Genomic DNA, 19,578 nt, shown 5'->3' on the forward strand with positions numbered 1-19,578 from the left:
GCTAGATAAGATCATACTAGAATACAAACCCATATCACTAACGTCCATATGCAGCAGGATTTTGGAACATACATTGTGTTCGAGCATTATGATTTACTTCGAAGACAAAGGTCCAGTGACACACAGTCAACGCGGATTTAGGAAACATAGTTCTTGACAAGAGATTTCAAACTGATTCCGTATTTATTGATTTCTAGAAGGATTTTGACGCTGTACCTCACAAGCGGCTTCTAATCAGATTCGGTGCTTATAGTATATCGTTTCAGTTATGCGACGAGATTCGTGATTTCCTGTCAGTGAGGTCATAGTTCTTACTAATTAATACAACACAAAAGTGATTTCCCCAATGTAGTACTACAAGTCCTCTGCTGTTCCTTATCTATATAAACGATTTTCGATACTGTCTGACCAGCAGTCTTAGGTTGATTGTTGAGGATACTATCGCTTATCGTACAGTTAACTCAACAGAAGATCAAAGCAGATTGCAAGACGATTCAGAAAACATATCTGTATGGTACAAAATTGTCAGCTAACCCTAAACAACGAAAAGTGTGAGGTCATCCACATGTGTGCTAAAAGGAATCCGTTAAACTTCGGTTACACCATAAATCAATCAAATTTAAAAGCGGTAAATTGAACTTAATAAGAAATAACAATTATAAACAACTTAAATTACACTCATGCTCGTAAATTAAGGATAATTGCAGAATGTGGTGCCACACAACGTGGCATTACACAAAACTGGTACTAATAGCATAGGCACATAGGGAACATACACGACACATATCTGTAAGACCATGGTATTGGTGATAAGTTGAGAAAACCGTCCCGAAACACATGTGCTACAAAACGCCACTGTTTCCTGAGCTTGTACCCCGACATCAATATGGGATATGATCACCATACACACGTACACAGGCCGCACAACAGGTTGGCATACTCTGGATCAGGTGGTCGAGCAGCTGCTGGGGTATAGCCTCCCATTCTTGCACCAGTACCTGTCGGAGCCCCTGAAGTATCGTAGGGGTTTGAAGACGTGCAACGATACGTCGACCGAAAGCATCACAGTCGTGCTCGATAGGGTTTAGGTCTGGAGAACAGGCAGGCCACTCCATTCGCCTGATATCTTCTGTTTCAAGGTACTCCCCCACGATGGCAGGTCGCTGGACCCGTGCGTTATCATCCATCAGGAGGAAGGTGCGACCCACTGCGCCCCTGAAAAGACGGACATACTGGTGCAAAATGACGTCCCGATACACCAGACCTGTTACAGTTCCTCTGTCAAAGACATCCAGTGGTGTATGTGCACCAATCGTAATCTCATCCCACACCATCAAACCACGACCTCCATACAGGTCCCTTTCAAGGACATTAAGGGGTTGGTATCTGGTTCCTGGTTCACGCCAGATGAATATCAGAATCCACTGTTCCATTGACCATGTACTATGTTCTCGACATCAGGCTTTACGGCCTCTTTTGTGACCTGGGGTCAGTGGAATGCACGTTGCAGGTCCCCGGGCGAATAAACCGTGTCTGTTCAGTCGTCAGTAGACTGCGTGTCTTTAGACAAATGTTCCAGTGTCTGCGTTAAGGTCCCGAGCAAGGCTACCTGCAGTGATCTGTGGCCGTCTGCGGGCACTGATGGTGAGATATCGGTCTTCTTGTGGTGTTGTACGCTGTGGACGTCCCGTACTGTAGCGCCTGGACACGTTTCCTGTCTGCTGGAATCGTTGCCGTAATCTTGAGATCGCACTTTCTGGCACACGGAGGGCCCGTGCTACGACCTGCTGCGTTTGACCAGTCTCCAGTCGTCGTAGTATTCTACCCCTCATAACGTGATGAATACGTGTTCTTCGAGCCATTTTCAACACACAGTCACCATTAGCACGTCTGAAAAAGTCTGCACACTTACTCGCTGCACCTTACCTCTACGTATGTAGACTGCTGCCAACGCCACCGTGCGACGGCGACGACCACAGGTCAAATGCACCGCACCAGCATACCCCGAGGTGATTTAAACCCGCAAACCGCCCACCAGAGCGTTGTTTCACCATGTATCAACCATGCACCAACACACCTCTACGTATGTGGACTGCTGCCAACGCCACCGTGCGACGGCGACGACCACAGGTCAAATGCACCGCACTGGCATACCCCGAGGTGATTTAAACCCGCAAACCGCCCACCAGAGCGTTGTTTCACCATGTATCAGCATTATCCCAAATTCATGAGCGTGAGTGTAGAGAGAACACATAGAAAATGTGGGGAAGGCGATGAAAAGGTTGTGATTTATTAGCAGAATTCTTAGAAGATACAACAAAATTACTAGAGAGACTACCTGCAGTACGTTTTTGCTTCGGCTTTGGGATTACTGCAGCGCGGTGCGAGATCCTTACCGGATGAGATTAACCGAGTACATCGACCAAGTCCAAAGAAGAGCAGCAACTTTTGTATTATCCAGAAACAGGGGAGAAAGTGTTACAGACATGACACAGGCGTTTCTTTCTCCTCCGAATGCTAAATTATTTTGATCTACACAGCGAGTAATCATCATCATAATAAAGTAAGGGTAACCAGCAGTGTGAGCGTACAAGCTGTGGGGTGATATTAGAGCGGCAGTTTCCCGCCGCATAGCACGTGGCTGGCGGTTGCTACGGGGCCGTGGCGAGCGGCTAGCGCCTACTCGGCCTTGGAAAAACCCGAGCGCTTGTCAGGGGAGCGTATGACCGTGTTTTTGCGCTTGGAGGAATATATATTCGAGAGAAAAACTGTTAAAAAAAAATTGACTCGCCAGTGTAGCCGAGAGTGCTAATGTGCTGCTTCTGGACTTAGGCAGCCGCGCCGGCCCCGGATCGAATCCTCCCGGCGGATTAACGACGAGGGTCATTGTACTGGCCAGCCTGGATGAGGTTTTTAGGCCGTTTTCCACATCCCACTAGGTGAATACCAAGCTGATCCCCACGTTCCACTTCAGTTACACCACTCACAGACATCTCAAAACGTTCACACTGTTCAATGAGACAGACGGCTGAGGTACACAAATTCCTTCCCAGGGGTTACAGGGTGGCGACAGGAAGGCATCCGGACACCCCTTAACATTAAATTTGCCAACTCCGTTCCTAACCATGCCAACCCTGCGACCTTGGGATAAAGGCATCAGTAAAAGAAAGAAAGAAAAATTGATAAAACTAAAACTAAGAGTGACACGGAGATGCAAGCTGGCAGTCATGGACAGAACAATATGTGAAACTAAATTATCTAGACGCGCCACAAAAATATATAATAGTTTAAAAGTAATTGTCGTCTTAAAAATTGTAAAATTTGTTCATATTAATCGGCCAAAGCATTGCCGAGATATTAGCTTTATATGATCATTCCATTTTAAATCACTCCTAATGCGTACTCCCATAAATTTATGGAATTAACTGCTTCCAGTTGCTGACCTGCTATTTTGTAGCTAAATGATAAGGGAACTATCTTTCTATGTATTCGCAGCACATTGCACTTGTCTACATTGAGATTCAATTGCCATTCCCTGCACCATGCGTCAATTCGCTGCATATCCTCCTGCATTTCAGTACAATTTTCCATTGTTACAACCTCTCGATATACCACAGCATCATCTGCAAAAAGCCTCAGTGAACTTCCGATGTCATCCACAAGGTCGTTTAGGTATACTTTGAATAGCGATGGTCCTATGACACTCCCCTGCGGCACACCTGAAATCACTCATACTTTGGAAGACTTCTCTCCATTGAGAATGACATGCTGCGTTCTGTTATCTAGGAACTCTTCAATCCAATCACACAATGCTCTTACTTTGTTCATTAAACGACTGTGGGGAACTGTATCGAACGCCTTGCGGAAGTCAAGAAACACGGCATCTACCTGTGAACCCGTGTCTATGGCCCTCTGAGTCTCGTGGATGAATAGCGCGAGCTGGGTTTCACACGACCGTCTTTTTCGAAACAGATGCTGATTCCTACAGAGTAGATTTCTAGTCTCCAGAAAAGTCATTATACTCGAACATAATACGTGTTCCAAAATTCTACAACTGATCGACGTTAGAGATATAGGTCTATAGTTCTGCACATCTGTTCGACGTCCCTTCTTGAAAAAGGGGATGACCTGTGCCCTTTTCCAATCCTTTGGAACGCTACGCTCTTCTAGAAACCTACGGTACACCGCTGCAAGAAGGGGGGAAAGTTCCTTCGCGTACTCTGTGTAAAATCGAACTGGTATCCCATCAGGTCCAGGGGCCTTTCCTCTTTTGAGCGATTTTAATTGTTTCTCTATCCCTCTGTCGTCTATTTCGATATCTACCATTTTGTCATCTGTGCGACAATCTAGAGAAGGAACTACAGTGCAGTCTTCCTCTGTGAAACAGCTTTGGAAAAAGACATTTAGTATTTCGGCCTTTAGTCTGTCATCCTCTGTTTCAGTACCATTTTGGTCACAGTGTCTGGGAATTTTGTTTTGATCCACCTACCGCTTTGACACAAGACCAATATTTCTTAGGATTTTCTGCCAAGTCAGTACACAAAACTTTACTTTCGAATTCATTGAACGCTTCTCGCATAGCCCTCCTCACACTACATTTCGCTTCGCGTAATTTTTGTTTGTCTGCAAGGCTTTGGCTATATTTATGTTTGCTGTGAAGTTCCCTTTGCTTCCGCAGCAGTTTCCTAACTGAGACCACCCACATCTCTGGGCCACTTAATTAAGCTGAGTTTAACAAATATATATTTTTTTCGTGCCATAGCACGTTGGGGTTCGAGAAAAAGTATTCAAACTTCAATGAGTAGTGCCCACAACTGTCGTACAGCTCACATGGAGAGATATAGGCGTTCATTTTTTCCGCGCGCTGTTCGAGAGTGGAGTAATAGAGAATTATTGTGAAAGTGCTTAGATGAACCCTCTGCCAGGCACTTAAATGTGATTTGCAGAGCGTCCATGTCGATGTAAACGTTCTCTCTCTTTCTCTCTCTCTCTCTCTTTCTCTTTCACTCTCTCTCTTTCTCTCTCTGTCTCATCCTCTCTCTCTCTCTCTCTCTCTCTCTCTCTCTCTCTCTAACAGAACACACACAATCCCTTCGGTATATAACTGAAGACTGTCGATCGAATTCGACAAACGACGCATCACTAACACTCAATGCACGAGACGCTGTGTAGAGATCTGGAATTTAGCCAGATCGCTGGCCCAAACTTCACACCACCATATCTCCACGACATTGGCAGCCAAATACTGATGACGATAATTTCTCATCAGGATTCGAACCATGTACCTCCCATATGAGTGCCACCTCAAAGGCATGAGATATCTGCTTCGGAGGAGATTATGCCTTTGTCCATTACGGGTCGTTCAGTTTCTAACAAACATCGAGACACTAACATTATTTTCAGTCTATTATCTGTCAACAGCTGTAAGCGGTGATTACAGCCGTAGGTGGCAGGTACATTTGTTAGTTTCACTAACGATTTGGAAAGCAATAGACAGGTTTCCTGTTTAGGGATGCAATGTCGTATGGCTAGGACCTCCCGTCGGGTAGACCGTTCGCCTGGTGCAAGTCATTTGAGTTGACGCCACTTCGGTGACTTGCGTGTCGATGAGGATGAGATGATGATGATTAGGACAACACAACACCCAGTCTGTGAGCGGAGAAAATCTCCGACCCAGCCGGGAATCGAACCCGGGTTCCTTGGCATGACATTCTGTCACGCTGACCACTCAGCTACCGGGGCGGACTGTTTAGGGATTATCTCATGTTACAAGGCGGCCAACACACTGTTGTCTTCGAACAATTTCCCTGTTGAGGGAGACAGTATATCTTCCCTACATAAATGCCACATTTTTGGTGTGTATGTGGATTTTCACTGAGATTTGTCACCTTTCATTGTTTCATGTTACGCTGGTCCCTGCCCGTCTTCCCTGTTTGACCACTAGTGTGTCGTTGTTTCATCAGCACAGAACATCTCCTAACGTTGGGTGTTCATGAAGAGTCCCACTTTCTTGGCGTAGCTACTGCTTATTTGTACTGGGAAAGCAGGCGAAGTTAGTTCGTCTCAGTGATCCTGCCAGCACGTAAGCAAGTTATGTACTGATTTTTGATTGTGTGCTCTAAAGAAACCTGGTGATCTTATGGAACACATTATTTAAACATATGCTCCAAATTTTTACAGTGTGTTATCTATTGAGCCAGGTTAAAACTCATGAATAAATTGATGTGTTTTCCAATCGCGCAAGTGATGTAAGCAAAGTTCTTTGAGTTTCTGTTTACTGAAACCCTCTGCGACAATCCACTATATCCTCATTCCTGAATTGTATGAATTCAGTTTGTTAATTAAGTGCGTTGTGATAGGATTTTTAATGTATGACTTTCAATAGTTGTCTTTATAATGGATACTTTCGTAATCTTTGCTTGCCACAGCTGGAGATCCAGGTGGGGGAACATCTGGAGAATATGCTGGGAATCCTGCGGTTGCAAGTCTACTCCATGCTGTCGACTTTACGAACCACAAACAATAACGTCAGGTAAGATAAATTTTCATGTGATGGGATCAAAATATTTTTTACAATAATAACACATACCTACGATGAACATACCTAGTAGAGGTAACAAAAAAATCATATTTCGATTTACAAGGTCCACGCACGGAATGGACAGTGTCTTGAAAGGAGGATATAAGATGAACATCAACAAAAGCAAAACGAAGATGGAATGTAGTCAAATTAAATCGGGTAATGCTGAGGGGATTAGATTAGGAAATGAGACACTTAAAGTAGTAAAGGAGTTTTGCTATTTAGGGAGTAAAATAACTGATGATGGTCGAAGTAGAGAGGATATAAAATGTAGACTGGCAATGGCAAGGAAATCGTTTCTGAAGAAGAGAAATTTGTTAACATCGAGTATAGATTTAAGTGTCAGGAAATCGTTTCTGAAAGTATTTGTATGGAGTGTAGCCATGTATGGAAGTGAAACATGGACGATAAGAAGACAATAGAAGCTTTCGAAATGTGGTGCTACAGAAGAATGCTGAAGATAAGGTGGGTAGATCATATAACTAATGAGGAGGTATTGAATAGGATTTGGGAGAAGTTTGTGGCACAACTTGACTAGAAGAAGGGATCGGTTGGTAGGACATGTTCTGAGGCATCAAGGAATCACAAATTTAGCATTGGAGGGCAGCGTGGAGGGTAAAAATCGTAGAGGGAGACCAAGAGATGAATACACTAAGCAGAAGGATGTAGGTTGCAGTAGGTACTGGGAGATGAAGAAGCTTGCACAGGATAGAGTAGCATGGAGAGCTGCATCAAACCAGTCTCAGGACTGAAGACCACAACAACAACAACAACAAGGTCCACGCTGTATAGGTAAGCAAGCAAAGAGCGCATTATGACCTTAATGGTCCATTCAGGACCCACCAGCCGCCGTCTCATCCCTGGGAAACCACCTGTACTGTAACTGGTGGGCTGCAAGGGCTTCAGCAACTGGCGCGTGTAATGCCCTCGTATGACTTGCTGCTGTCATGAGCATCTACGGAAAGAGGTAGAAGGACAGCGAAACTACGACTATGCGCTAAATGGTGGAAAGTCCACGTCTCTTCATAGAAAGTGGGGTTCGCAGGCTTAACTGCTTTGTTAAGTAGCACAGATGGTGGGTGATCTTAGCATCTCGGCCGAAAGAGCACAATGCTGGTGCACGCACAAGTGTTTCGCAGCACACCGTTCATCACACGTTGTTGAACATGGATCTCCGCAGCAGACCATCCCTGTGTGTTCATATGTTGGCCCAACGATATCGTCAGTTACGATTGTAGTGGCGGCGGGACCATTGGAATTCGACTGTCTATCAATGGAAACGTGTCGGCACTTCACACTTTTGCTACACTAGGTCGCAGGTCGTCTCCACAAATACTGTGATGGAGGTGAATGGCGGCTCAAAACGTGTCGCGCGCCACGGACGTAGGCTGCTGGAGGCAGTATTATGCTATGGGAGACATTCTTCTGCTCATGCGTGGGACCTGTGGTAGTAATCAAAGACACGCTGACAGCTGCGGACAACCTGAATCCCTCCATGCTTTGTGTCTTCCCCGATGGTGATATCTTTCAGCAGTCGGAGCCAGAACTGTGATATAGTGGTTTAAGGAGCATTTTAGTGAACTGACGTTGATGTCTCGGCGACCATGTAAATCCTATGAAACCCATACGGGTCGCTATCGGGCGCCATCAGCGAATACGCCAGACAGCGGCCTTTTTTATGCGAATCACATGACCTTTGCGTAGACATCTCATGCTACATACCTCAACAAACCCACCAAGAAACTGTCGGATACCTGATACGCAGAATCGGTGATGTATTTCGTTTCAAAGACGGACAGACTAGCTATTAAACAGGTGGTCATAATGTTGTGGTTCATCAGTGCATGTAAGTGCTGTATAAAATATTTATGCTGTTTGGAATACATCGTTAGTTCTTCAGTCACTCATTGCTATGGTTGGTAAAATCTGTATATTTTTAAGGCTAATTATGTAAAGTATACTTCGTCGATCCTGCACCATGTGGAACCTTGAAACATAATACACTCATGCTCATAAACTAAGGATAATTGTAGAATGTGGTGCCACACAACATGGCGCTACACAAAACAGGCGGTAATAGAATAGGCACATAGGGAACACACACGACACAGCTCTGTAAGTCCAAGGGTATTGGAGGTAAGTTAAGAAAACCGTGCCGAAACACATGTGCTACAAAACGCCACTGTTTCCTGCGCATATACCCCGACATCAATATGGGTTATGATCACCATGCACACGTACACAGGCCGCACAACGGGTTGGCATACTCTGGATAAGGTGCTCGAGCAGCTGCTGGGGTATAGCCTCCTATTCTTGCCCCAATGCCTGTCGGAGCTCCTGAAGTTCAAATGGTTCAAATGGCTCTGAGCACTATGGGACTTAACATCTGTGGTCATCAGTCCCCTAGAACTTAGAACTACTTAAACCTAACTAACCTAAGGACATCACACACATCCATGCCCTAGGCAGGATTCGAACCTGCGACCGTAGCAGTCGCGCGGTTCCGGACTGAGCGCCTAGAACCACTAGACCACCGCGTATGTGGCATGTCAAATGCACCGCATGGTCATATCCCGAGATGATTCAAACCCGCAAACCGCCCACCAGAGCTTTGTTTCATCATGTATCAGTATTATCCTTAATTTATGAACATGAGTGTAGATCTTTTTCCATGGAACATATGATACTAGAAATTAACTGAGTTTCGTTAACGGCTAAACAATTTTACTTCTCTTATAATTTAAAATTTGGGTTACTTTCCAACATCTTCAGTTTCTAAATGTATTTAATTTTTTGATAGAACTGGTATGAATTCCTACTAGGGATCAAACTTAGTCCTGGTTTTGAACGAATACAGGTTATTATCAGTTGTGAATTCAGAGTTAATGCAATTTACGAACGTAAAGAGAGATAAAATTGGCAGTTAAATTAATTTTCTTCACCTCTTTAACCCAGTTTTGTGATTACCACTCAAAGCACTCCCAGAATGCTTTCATCTACTTTGTCTCTGCTTTTTCAATTACAATATCAGGCAATATTTTATGACGTGTGCCCAGGAGAAAACGTTGCCTAATGAACGGTAATTACGTTTTTCAGTGCGGACTGGGCCAGCGATCCTACAACTGTCAACGCGTACCACACATTCCAGTCCAACGCTATCAGTAAGTAATAAACACAAGAATTATCATGCCAATTAAGTAAAACCTGGACATAACAGAAAAATGAATATGAAATCCTGCAACAGTGTTCTTCATAGATTCTTTGGGTCGCTGACTAAGAACCGGATGTCAGAATTACAAAATTGAAAACGGCGGATCCAATTTAGCGGATCAAAAATTAGAAATTTTGCGGATTCAAGTAGGCCTACGGGTACAAAGTATTTTGAGGTCGCTGATGATGAATTATAAGTCGAAACTGCTGTTCTGAAATGTTGAAAGACGCTCGTTTTTTGCTCTCCTATCATATTTTTTATAATATTTAATCCCCCATTTTTGGTCGGTCAATGTCATGCCCAGTTGGTTTTTAATTTTCTACACTTAAAAACATACTGTTACTGAGGACGAGGGCAAGGTATCTCCGTTTTATTTTCTTAAAAACTGCAGTCTCTCCTCTCAAGTAGCCATAATGGAGTCCTTTTTCCTGCCTAGACTGTCTAGCTTGAAAGCGTGACTCGTTCGTTTGAATACCTTGTCTGGACCAAAGAAGCCCCTTTACTTATTCTCACAAGTATCCGTACTTGCCTTTGAAACCTTGCCTCTCCTGTATGTTTGGTGTCGCTAAGAAAACTCGTTTAGCTTGAAAGCATGAATCGTTCATTTGAATAGCCTTGTCGTGGCCGAATAAGCCCCTTTACTTATTGTCACAAGTAGCAGTACCAACCTTTGAAACCTTGGCTCTCCTGCGTGTTTGGCGACGCAAAGAGAGCTAGTTTAGCTTGAGAGCATGGCTTCTTCGTTTGAATGCATGTGCAGACACCAGTGAGTATTTTTGTAACCGTTGTAAGTAGGCTGTTTAGGTTTTTATATTGGTAACGCCACGTAGCGCTCTGTATGACAATCACTGGCTGTGCTGTGTGCAGTCTGTGGCTGGTTGGCATTGTTGTAATATTCGGTATTCTAGTGTTGGGCAGTTGGATGTGAACAGCGCGTAGCGTTGCGCAGTTGGAGGTGAGCCGCCAGAAGTGGTGGATGTGGGGAGTGAGATGGCGGAGTTTTTAGAGCGGATGATCTGGACGTGTGTCCATCAGAGAGAGTAAATTTGTAAGACTGGATGTCATGAACTGATATATATATATATTCTGACTTTTGAAAGCTATTACGGTAAATACATTGTTTATTCTCCATCAAAAGCTTTCATTTGCTAACTATGTCTATGAGTAGTTAGTGCCTTCAGTAGTTAGAATATTTTATTTAGCTGGCAGTATTGGCGCTCGCTGTATTGCAGTAGTTCGAGTAACGAAGATTTCTGTGAGGTAAGTGATTCGTGAAAGGTATAGGTTGATATTAGTCAGGGCCATTCTTTTGTAGGGATTATTCAAAGTCAGATTGCGTTGCGCTAAAAATATTGTGTGTCAGTTTAGTGTTGATCAGATATCATATGATATCATATCAGCACAGTCATTCATTAATTTTTCTAAGGGGACGTTTCACCGTTAATTTATGGCAAGACAAGTTCTTGTTGCTTTGTTACTGATTGTAAAACTATTTGGCGAACGGCTAATTATAGTATTGCGTAAAAGAATAATATTATACGTGACGCTGTATTAAGTTACAGGTCGTGTGATGAATGCTCCAGTGAGTTACCTAGCATGAAGAACGGATCCTACTTTGCTGTTCTTACTTACCTGCAGCGGTTTATTTCCCGGTTTAGGTATCTTCAGTGGCGTCTGCATGTTAATCCTCACTATTTCTTCGTAATCACTAACGTGAATTTCTCGTAGTAGCGGTCAGGCTCCGTCATTCTCCCCCTTTCCCACTCAATTCCTTATTGAGAGACTTGACTGCTTAAATAAACGTTCATGCAGATATAATGTTAAATTGTGGTAGACTAATCAAATCCCGTTTGTAAGCAATACTGAGATTTACTGTAATAAACTAATGTTGGGTATTCCCTGTATTAATGATATACACTGATCAGCCAGAACATTGTAAGCACCGACCTACTGTCGATATAGACCCGTCCAGGCGATAGCGCCGTCACCTGGCAAGGAATGACTGCTAGTCAGACACACCCATGGTGCGTGTAGTATCGGTGAGAGTGCTGTCCGCGTGTAGAACGGGGAAGGCGACTTCAACATGTGGTTAAACCACGTCAAGATGCCGTGTAGGTGGGCGGCCTCCCCTGAAAACAGGTGTCGGTCGTCGCCAACTTATAACTAAATCTGAGGGGGGTGCGATGGGGAGGTTCCCTTGTAAGGACATCATACACATCCATGCCCGAGGCAGGATTCGAACCTGCGACCGTAGCGGTCGCGCGGTTCCAGACTGTAGCGCCTAGAACCGCTCGGCCACTCCGGCCGGCGGTCGTCGTAGGCCGGGCAGAGTGACAAAACAGGACAGACGGCGAACTGTGGCGGAACTAACATCAGACTTTAACGCTGGACAGAGTACAAGTGTGTGTGTGAACACACAGTGCACCAAACACTCCTAGCGATGGGCCTGTGCACCCGTCGACCCATGCACGTGCCAATGTTGACACCAAAACGTCGCCAACTACGACCGAAACGAGAACGTGACCATCGGCACTGGACGCTGACGCAGTGGCAGGGCGTTGCACGGCCTGACGAATCCCGATACCTTCTTCGTCACGCCGATGGGAGGACGCAAATCCGTCGTCTTCCAGGGCAACAGCTCTTTGACACCTTTAAAGCCGGACAGAGACAAGCTAGCGGCTGCTCCATTACGTTCTAGTGAACATTCACTTGGGAATCCCTGGGTCCAGTGGACGTCGTCCAAGGCACCATGAGGGCCAGTCATTATCGTACGCTGGTTACAGACTACGTGCACCCCTTCATGACGATCATGTTTCCCGACGGCAGTGGCATTTTTCAGCAAGATAATGCGTTACGTCACAAGGCCAGAAGTGTAATGAAGTGGTTCGAGGAACAAAGTGGCGAGTTCCAGTTGATGTGCTGGCCCTCCAACTCGCCGGGCGGCTCTAGGCGCTTCAGTCTGGAACCGCGCGACCGCTACGGTCGCAGGTTCGAATCTTGCCTCGGGCATGTATGAGTGTGATGTCCTTAGGTTAGTTAGGTCTAAGTAGCTCTACATTCTAGCGGACTGATGACCTCAGATGTTAAGTCCAATAATTCTCAGAGCCATTTGAACATTTGAACCTGATCGAACACATCTGCGATGTGACTGAAAGTGGCGTCAGGGTTCCTCACCCCTCTCACCGGATTTTACGGTAATTAGGTGACTTGTGAGTCCAGATGTGGCGCCAAATCCTTCCAGCAACCTATTAAGGCCTCATTGCTTCCATGCCACGACGCGTCGCCGCTGTTATGCGTGCCAAAGGTGGACATTAAGTAAGTGGTCGATATGTTCTGGCTGAACAGTGTACAACCCGCAAACAACCGTAGATGAAACGTATGAAATTCTAAAGAACCTGTCATGGTGTGCGTAACAAGAACAAATAAGTTAGTAAAAATAGCATTTGGCTTTCGTACGTCGTCACGGATTTCGCGTTGTCGTTGCGCTGCTCTTTTGTTAAATTAAATCTAGAGGCCAGGGCCTTATATATCAAAATCCATTCTGATCACTGCATTCATTAAAGACTAATGCACTTCTGCGCACACCGGGAGGAAAACTTGCCGACCAGAAGCCGAACGCTGATTGGCGGAGAGCTACCAATCGTTGACGACACGGACATCCGCGAATAGCCTCTTTCCTTCCATCTTCCCTTACGTTATGACTAGCCAATCATATTAGAGGGCCAATTAAAAGTTTTACAACAGTGACATCAGACATCGATAGTCTGTAATAAATAGAAGCACCTATCCCCATGCAAAACCAGTCGTGCCCTGAGGAAGGTCGTTGCAATTCGGCCGAAACGTCGGTTTTAGTTTATTATTGTTTTTAGTTTTTTAGCAATGACGCGGCATAATACCCAGAAGAATTTTAATCACTATGACACCGGCCGCCGGAGCCTACGTTCTTACACAATGGAATATAGTTCCTTCTAGTAAACAATCCTTCGTGTCTTATTGCTGTATACGAATTAAAATTTCACTTGATACGGTGAAAGAGGATACTTGCTTTTTGAAATAAAAAATATGCATTTATTACTTAAGATCATTCTATGAAGGCATCCTTCCTTATATTCCCTCCTGAATATCGACGTTTATGACGAAAAGTTACCGTCAGGGAATCGTAACCTTCTCTGTTTTCGGCTCTTGAGGAAGAATGTCTGTACCATTCCTCAACGGACACTCCCCATCAAAAGTATCCCCAGGACAGCTCAAGCTATCACATAGGCAAAGCTGCACACATCACTTATTAATGTCCACTGATAGGAGTCAGGATACTTTTAACTGACTAGTAGTTAGTTAAATTCTGAGAATATGTATCCCAGACAAGAAATTTAAAGCCTAGTGTAGGTGAAAGTGCATTCATTTGTGTGGATGTAAGGTAAAGTGATATTGCTGCTTATTTCTATTGTTTACTCCGAGTGTATAGCCTAAATTCTTACTATAGTGACAAACTTCCTTACAGGAAGAAATATAAATATTTGCAGATGCTTTTCTGAATGTCCATCTGCGTTAACTATTGCATTTTCCCGCTCAAAACAATTACAACTGACGTCGTCCTTTTCGCGCTGTCAATGACTGTCTTAAAATTGTTACTTGTCCAGGTCAGTAGCTGACGTCTTGACTAGTCGCAGCTGTCTTAACACACAATTTTTTTCATTTTCCAGCTATTCCAGCAGCAATTCTGGACTTTCCATTCTACGACCTAGGAGTTGAGTGAGTATTACCAAATGTCACCTGTATCAGAATGGCTAATTACTTCTTGTACCGCTCAGTTGATATATATATATATATATATATATATATATATATATATATATATATATATATATGTGTGTGTGTGTGTGTGTGTGTGTGTGTGTATATATATATATATGTGTGTGTGTGTGTGTGTGTGTGTGTGCGCGCGCGCGAGTGTGTGCGTGTGGTTGCTCTAGGGTAGCTGGCGACAGTAATGACTAACACTGTACCCACATGTCTAGCAACTGGAGGCAAGAAAGGCTGGTAGCAAAACTAACGGAAAGTGAACAGCAATCTATTACGTACTGTAGATTTGATTCGAGTGTGGACTGTTTGCCTGAAGTATGTTGTTTGCTGGAGAGTAGGCTAACCATATGGTTTATTAGCTATTGCTACACTTCATTCATACTAAAATAATCACATTTTGTATTTCTTTAAGACAGTGGCGAATTTTTGTCCAACATGTTGAACATGATGGTTCAGGGTATAAGCAACTGTAATAATTAAATTGTAACAAATAAAAACACTCAATTTGCTGCTTTACGAAACTTAACAAGCTTAAGAAACAAGGTACGAATGGAATAAGTTACATAAAATGGGAAAGTAGCGACATACATCATTATTTATTTTACATCGTGTTAATTCATACATAGGGACTTCCGTCGTCACCCACTTACCCCCGCCCCCTTCCTCTGTGATGCAATACGCATAACCCTACTGCCTGCATGTACCGTTATTCAATTGAGTGAAAGTATTTCACTTACACTGAAACTTTTTCTCTGCAAATCAATATGTATTGATTATTGATTATCTTTTATTGAGTTTTTGTTTATTTAATTTTTTAATAAAAATAATTTTAGTATATTAGTGTATTTTGTACAACTGATTTTTTACATTATATTTTGCTAATGCTAGAAGTAACTATAAGTGACTTTTGGTTTAAATCTCCTATCGCTCCAATAGTAATTCTTATAATAGTAATAATAATAATTCAAATAAACATTTTTAGTTGACTACAATATGAGAGTGCTATTACAGGAGCTATTTTTTGTCATGTCATTAGTGTTAAACAATTATTTCAATTTGTTGCCCTATAACTTCCGGAAATCAAAAGTGCAATTATGCATCCCCAATTTTTAATAGTAGTCTAGATTTAATGGAACAACTAGTTTACTGTTGCTAGTCACTGTTTATTTATCTCCACGACGCGTTTCAAAGGTTTAAACCTCCATCATCAGGTGAATTTAATTGGTTAGTGTTTTGTTTCTCCACTAGACAGTGCCAAAAGTTCGTCCAAAAAACGTAACACGACACACACAAATATCCATACCAACAAATGTAAATCGACCTAATGATGGAGGTTTAAACCTTTAAAACGCGTCTTGGAGATAAATAAACAGTGACTGGTAGCGGTAAACTTGTTGATTCATTTAATGTCAATAAAGATCACTGTAAAGCCTAACCTAAAATGTTCGCATTTAAAATCTAGATCTAATTATTATCGATGGGATAAATTCTCTTTCCCAGCATATTGGTTATTTTATCTGAATCAGCAAATTTGAAAACAATAATATTGTCGATGCTATTGCTTCGATTGGACAATGAAATCAGTTGGATGTGGGAAACTTCCTAAAAAAAAAAAAAAAAAAAAAAAAAAAACCTACGCTCGCCGGCTTCTCGACTTTCGTCGTTTATCTGCCAGACGGACTCAATCCGGGACTGACGCGTCTCCCCGTCCTGGAAGTGGTGCTTTAATGCGCGCGGATATCCGGGACTTAACAAAGTAAGTTACACATTTCGTCCAGGACGCAGTACCCAAGCCTTCCGCGGTGAGAAAAATAGGATCCATGCCTCCCGGACCCTTCTGGTCAACCTGGGGCACAACATCCAAGGGTGCCACGGTCAGGGAAGCAACCAAGTCCTCCCGTTCAAATCACGTAGTAACATACATACTTCTAGCCGAAGCTGTAAAACATTTTTATTCGTAAGTAAGAAGAGAAAACGCTTCTGATTACTCTGCTATTGCTTAAAAATTATTTGGTGGTTTTTGTACCAGTTTGTTTAGCGATATCCAGGATGCACCATGTAGAGGCGGACTGCCTCATGTTTCACTGTATAGGAAACTAATTTCACATATTGTTTTCTTCTAATTTTTTCATCCTTAAATTAGCCACTTGTTGGTTCACGAGTTTTAAATTCGAACTACTTCTTTTCTTCTTTTTGTTTTTGAGAAAGTGATTGCAATTTTGGTGTATCTGTGTATATGTGACCTGTAGGAGTAGAACACTATGGTACTTGCTGTGGACACTTCCAGAAGCATTCGTTGTTTCTTATTTTTGCCCACATGGACGAAGGAAGTCTACTCAATAGTCGCAGAACGTTCGTAGTTTTTCACATACAGACATCGTTGACATTATGTTGTCAACAAAACAGTCAGCAACCATAGAAGGATCCAGCACTGACAAACCAGCTATACAAGAAAGAAACTTCGCGATTTGATGTTTGTTATCCTTCACCACCAGCTCTGTCGTACATGAAATTTACAACGTTGGATTCTTGCATTAGTCCAAACTTCACTTCTAGCTTGCATTAAACTTCCTCCAAACTCTGAAAGTTCAGACATAGAGCCGGCCGGGGTGGCCGAGCGGTTCTAGGCTCTACAGTCTGCAACCGCGCGACCGCTAAGGTCGCAGGTTCCAATCCTGCCTCCGGCATGGATGTGTGTGATGTCCTTAGGTTAGTTAGGTTTAAGTAGTTCTAAGTTCTAGGGACTGATGACCTCAGAAGTTAAGTCCTATAGTGCTCAAAGCCATTTGAACCATTTCAGACATAGAGCATCACATTTGTCAAAAACTGTTGGTTCAAATGGTTCAAATGGCTCTGAGCACTATGGGACTCAACATCTGAGGTCAACAGTCCCCTGGAACATAGAACTACTTAAACCTAACTAACCTAAGGACATCTCACACATCCATGCCCGCGGCAGGATTCGAACCTCCGACCGTAGCGGTCGCGCGGTTCCAGACGGAAGCGCCTAGAACCGCTCGGTCACACCGGCCGGCCAACAGCTGTGGAAAGGACACATTGAAAAGGTTAAGTTTTCTTATCGTTCAACAAAGAAAGAGAACCATTGGAATATAACGTCCATTAACAAGACTATGTATCGCAAATAGCAGCTAAAAGACTTAATTCAATGCTTGAAAGCTCCATCAACATGTATTGTGTCAAACTACGTATTTAGATGTTTCCTCTTCAAAGTATATTACAAAATTCTTGTCAGCATCATCATATAACTAACTGTCCATCTGTAGTATTCACACGTAATGTATTCAGAACAAGATGAACCTCCTTCATACTTGTTGGTAATTAGTATAGTATTTTCCGTCCGGCATTGTAATTTAGTTCACGAAACCTGTAGAAATCGCTTCCGCGTATTCTTCTTCCAGTTAATTATACACACTATGTGATCAAAAGTATCCGGACACTCCCAAAAATTTACGTTTTTCATATTTGGTGCATTGTGCTGCCACCTACTGCCAGGTACTCCATGTCAGCGACCTCAATAGTCATTAGACATCGTGAGACAGCAAACTGGGGCGCTCCTTGGAACTAACAGACTTCGAACGTGAACAGCTGATTGGATGTCACTTCTGTCATACGTCTGTACGCAAGTTTTCCACGCTCCTAAACACCCCTACGTCCACTGTTCCCGATGTAATAGTGAAGTGGAAATGTGAAGGGACACGTACACCATAAAAGCGTACAGGCCGACCTCGGCTGTTGACTGACAGAGACCGCTGACAGTTGAAAAGGGTTGTGTCCAGACCATCACACAGAAATTCCAAACTGCACCAGAATCCACTGCAAGTACAGTGACAGTTAGGTGGGAGGTGAGAAAATTTTGATTTCATATTCGAACGGCTGCTCATAAGCCACACATCACGCCACTAAATGCCAAGCGACGCCGCGATTGGTGTAAGGAGCGTAAACAATGGACGACTGAACAGTGGAAAAACGTTTTGTGGTGTGACGAATCACGGTACACAATGTGGCGATCCGATGGCAGGGTGTGGGTGTGGCGAATGCTCAGTAAACGGGCATCTGTTAGCGTGTGTAGTGCCAACAGTAAAATTCAGAGGCGATGGTGTTATGATGTGGTGGTGTTTTTCGTGGATGGGGCTTGCACTCCTTGTTGTTTTGCATGGGAGTATCACAGCGCAGGCCAACATTGATATTTTAAGCACCTTTTCCTTCCCACTGTTGAAGAGCAATTCAGAGATGGCGATTGCATCTTTCAGCACGATCGAGCACCTGTTCATAATGCACGGCCGGTGGCGGAGTGGTTATTCGACAGTAACATCCCTGTAATGCACTGGTCTGCACAGAGTCGTGACCTGAATCCTAAAGAACACCTTTGGGATGTTTTGGAACGCCGACTTCGTGCCAGGCCTCACCGACCGACATCGGTCCCTCTACTCAGTATAGGACTCCGTGAAGAATGGGCTGCCATTCCCCAAGAAACCTTCCAGCACGTGATTGAACGTATGCCTGCGAGAGTGGAAGCTGTCATCAAGGCTAAGGGTGAGCCAACACCATACTGAATTCCAACATTACCGATGGAGGGAGCCACGAACTTGTAAGTCATTTTCAGCCAGGTATCTGGATACTTTTGACCACATAGTGTATACGTTTTGATGGTCTGTGACATATATATTCTGTAGCTTTCTTCTTCAGTTCACAAACTATTTTCTGTCTCCGAATTTTACCACCAGCTGTTTCTTTATGGTTGTAGTTGACTTGATTCTGGAGCACATCGGCGTCTTCAGTGGAGACAGTTGTTACTCGTATAAAACTTTTGCAACTGTTAATGTTGCACGCCCATCACGCTACACCACATTTTACCAATTTTTGGAATCCGATAGCGTCTTCTTGTTGTTGTGATTTTCAGTCCTGAGACTGGTTTGATGCAGCTCTCCATGCTACTCTATCCTGTGCAAGCTTCTTCATCTCC

At 43.5% G+C, this 19,578-nt stretch overlaps 1 protein-coding gene across 1 annotated transcript in view; it reads left to right on the top strand.

The window, feature by feature from the left end:
* The window catches only part of LOC126424605 (endothelin-converting enzyme homolog), a 324,277-nt gene that overhangs the window by 225,320 nt on the left and 79,379 nt on the right, over positions 1-19,578 (top strand). The window contains exons 14-16 of the mRNA XM_050087344.1: positions 6,429-6,532; positions 9,677-9,741; positions 14,495-14,543. Coding sequence (XP_049943301.1) covers positions 6,429-6,532; positions 9,677-9,741; positions 14,495-14,543 — 218 coding nt within the window. The remainder of the gene's footprint in view (positions 1-6,428; positions 6,533-9,676; positions 9,742-14,494; positions 14,544-19,578) is intronic.

Source organism: Schistocerca serialis, chromosome 10 (genome assembly GCF_023864345.2).
Source record: "Schistocerca serialis cubense isolate TAMUIC-IGC-003099 chromosome 10, iqSchSeri2.2, whole genome shotgun sequence".
In the NCBI taxonomy this organism is placed as follows: domain Eukaryota; kingdom Metazoa; phylum Arthropoda; class Insecta; order Orthoptera; family Acrididae; genus Schistocerca; species Schistocerca serialis.